Raw genomic sequence first — 3,567 nt, 5'->3', positions numbered from 1 at the left:
ATGCAAAACTCTACACTTGCCCTTGTTGAACTTCATCATGTTTCTCCCTGCCCAACTCTCCGGCCTGTCTAAGTCTCTCTGAACGGCAGCACAGCCTTCTGGTGTGTCAGCCACTCCTCCCAGCTTAGTGTCATCAGCAAACTTGCTGAGGGTACATTCTGTTCCCTCATCCAGGTCGTTGATGAAGATGTTGAACAACACCGGTCCCAGTACCGACCCCTGTGGGACTCCACTAGTCACACACCTCCAACCAGATTCTGCCCCATTGACTACAACTCTCTGACTCCTTTTTTTCAGCCAGTTTTTGATCCACCTCACTACCTGATCACCAAACCCATACTTGATCAACTTATCTACAAGGATGCTGTGGGAGACGGTGTCAAATGCTTTACTGAAATCGAGATAAACCACATCTACCGCTCTAATTAACTACTTTGTTCCTGGGAGAACAGCTTATTGGAAAAAAACAAAACCTTGAGGTTACGGGGATTCTGAGCTTCAGAATTAAGAGGTTTCCTGCACAAGATCCTTCGTTAGTGGAGTTGGCAGAGAACTCAAGAAGGTTGGCCACCCTGGTGCTCCCTAAGAGTAGTCTGAAGCTGAAAGCTTTCTGAGCTTGACTTCCTTGGAAAAACAGAAAACATACAGGACAGGTCATGCGAAGTTGCCAGAACCAGCTAAAAATAGCCTGCACTTCTAACTAATACCACTGCTTCCTTCTGCCTGCATGAATGGGAGTAACTATGAATTTATTTTCCTTATTGAGAAAATGCTTTGTGTTCCAGAAAGATGAGGGCTGGTGCATTTCTTTTCTTCCTATCAGGGTGATTCCATGTAATTCTTATCTGAGTGGGTGTCAGCACCAAATTAGTGGCTGTGAGCCACCCCTGTGCTTACTCGGAGGGCAGGGGAGGGTGTGGGTGTGCTCAGGAGGCTTCAACAAAATGCCTTACTCTGTGTTTACACAGCAGTGCATTTTCTGCTGCATCCCCTGCCTTGGTGGATGAAGCAGGAATATTTACAGATCTACAGATTATGGAAAGAGGAGGAACAACCACCTCTTCCTGGGCACACTTGTTTTCTTAAGGCACCTATTTGCACCTCTCCTTTTTGGGACATGTGTGCAGCTGGCCTTGACTTAACTTCTTGTGCAAATTGTCTGTGTTGTTCTGTCTGTGTTGTTCTGTCTGCATTCCAGCTTGGACGTGGTTGTGAAATCCTACAGCTCTACCAACCATGTGCAGCCTGGACCTTTGGTTCCATAAATCTGAAGAAATGCTGGAGGCAAATACTTGGGGCGCAGCTGAGAACTTGGGGCCTTTCCTACAAGTCCTTTGGGACACAGGAGTCACCTTCAGCTCCCACAACACTAAATCTTGCTCTTCTGCTGGACTCTCCCTTCCCCAATATTTTCAGATAAAACCGTGAATAAATGGAGTTGCCCAGAATTAAGCATGTCTGGAGATGCCCATGAAGCTGATGATCCCCAACCAGCCTTATCTCTCCTCTTCTTAAGGGTAACTTGTCACAGGCTCCATGATTGCCCTGGGTGATTTCTCTCCATTTGAAACCACCTCTGCCCAGTTGCAGACTTGCCACTGCTGGCTCATTGCATGGTACAGCCCACACCAAGGTTTCCTCTGTGTGCATCCAACAGACCAGGCCAGCAGGTGTGTTGGGGCAAGCCAAAAGAATGTGCATATGAATTGCCAGGGGCTTTGTCTTGCTGCTAAAGTGGTTTTTGCCCTGTTTTGACCTGCTTTTGTGCATATAGGGATGCTAGAAGAGCCCAGCCTCTGGTTGCTGCTGTGCCAGGGCATCACCGCCTTGACAGGGTGAGGTCACAGATTTAAAGTGCTTTGGTTCTGTTGTCTGTTCTACCAGGAGGGACAGATGGTACTGGTGTTTCTTCTCAAGGCTCAGTGATGCTCTCAGCCAACACAGCCCTGTGGCCAGACAGCCTCTGCTCCTACCCTGCAGCAGGATGAGGAAGAAGGTGGTTCCTTGCCAGTGTCTGGGCAGACAAATGGCTTTTTATTGGGGCAGGATAACTGATTTCTTCTGTTCCTCCCTGCCAGCACTGTCAGTACTGTGTCTTCAGTTTCCTCCCCTTCTCCTTCCTGCTTTCCTTCTGGATCAGATCCACTTCACATTTTCCATCTGTTATTTTCTCTGCCAGCTTGCTGGCTGGCAGGGAGCTCCAGCATGCCAGCTGGGTCTGCTCTGCCTTCAAGATCACAAGGACTTCACCAGCCACTACAAGTCCTCTGAGATCCTGGTTTAAAAGAAGTTTCTAAATTCTTGCCATGGTCCATTTCTCTGTGTTTGCCTTCAACAGTGCCTGGCAAGTTCCTTTGACTGCCACCCAAGGAAGGCTCTGAACAAAACACACAACTTAGTTACACATCCATTTCTTTTTTCCTTACGCTTGTGGGCATCCAGCTCTGCCTGGCCACAGAGCTCATTTGCATACCTTTAAGCACACAATGGCAGTGCTATAAAGATTGTGTCATAACCATAAGTCAACCTTGCAAAACAAGCCTTATTGCTGGGACAGCTTCACTGTGCACTAGCTCAACACAAATAGATGTTTGCTGTTTTAGTCAATGCTCAGGTTCATTGCTGCGTTGCTGGGTAAGAAGGCAGGTGCTTTGTTGACTGACTATACAACTCAGTTCATTTGTAGCAGTTAAACTTCACGAGCGTTTTCCTTGTTTGCAAGTTATGAAACACCTCCCTCGACCATCTCAGGTGAGGAGAGGGCTGGCATGACCTCAGGGGGACTCATCTCTGTGCCTTGGATCCCACAAAACAAAGGGCAGCCTCACAGGTCACACACCCACCAGTCCTCTGTGGAGGGTGAGGACAGTGTTTTAGACCCCAGGTTCCTTGCCATGATCCTTCAGTATTCCCACATGGAGGGGCAGCCCTGGGTGTGCTGTTGGTCTGGGGGTCCTTTGTGGAGCAGCCAAATACCTGCTGTAAGCATCAAATGTCAGTGCAAGCCTCACCCTGGGGCAGAATGTGACCCAGGGGCTGAATTCCCTGAAGCCTGAGCTTGATCTCACCACCTTCCCAAGTTCTCCAGCTCCATCTGCACAGCTTAGCAGGACCTTCACTGGAGGCAGCTACCTCTATCCTACCCTTATTTAGCCTATAAAGGATCCCTGTGTTTGCCTGGGAGAGGCTGTCACCCTCAACAGCGTCTCTCTGAAGCACCTTGCTCATCCCAGCACAGCAGTTCTATTTCTGACCAACTAGATCAAATATTTTCTCCCAAATTTATGCAGAAAATTCTAAGACAGATCTACCAGTACCTTTGACAACAGTTAGAAAAACTAACTGTTTTGGACTAGATGATCTCTAGAGGTCCCTTCCAATTCTGACAAATCTGTGATTCTGTGAAAAAGAGATCAATTTAAAAATACAGTAGTAACTGCTCCCTCCCAAAGAGAGGAGATGCCATAATCTCAACCGTAGAGCCACCATCCTGTGACAGCCTTCTCCCACCTCCCAGTCGAAGTGGGCACAAGTGTTAGAGCTGCTGAAAGTAGACCTAGATTAAGA

The 3,567-nt window shown here is 48.0% G+C and overlaps 1 protein-coding gene across 1 annotated transcript in view; it reads right to left on the bottom strand.

The window, feature by feature from the left end:
- Positions 1-1,650, bottom strand: part of SORD (sorbitol dehydrogenase) — a 25,021-nt gene extending 23,371 nt beyond the window's left edge. Inside the window, exon 1 of the mRNA XM_010005945.1 lies at positions 1,492-1,650. Within this exon, the coding sequence (XP_010004247.1) occupies positions 1,492-1,650 (159 nt within the window). The remainder of the gene's footprint in view (positions 1-1,491) is intronic.
- Between the last annotated feature and the right edge of the window lie 1,917 nt (positions 1,651-3,567).

Source organism: Chaetura pelagica, unplaced genomic scaffold (genome assembly GCF_000747805.2).
Source record: "Chaetura pelagica isolate M959 unplaced genomic scaffold, ChaPel_1.0 scaffold369, whole genome shotgun sequence".
NCBI classification, from domain to species: Eukaryota; Metazoa; Chordata; class Aves; order Apodiformes; family Apodidae; genus Chaetura; species Chaetura pelagica.
This window is presented reverse-complemented; position numbering and strand designations above follow the sequence as displayed.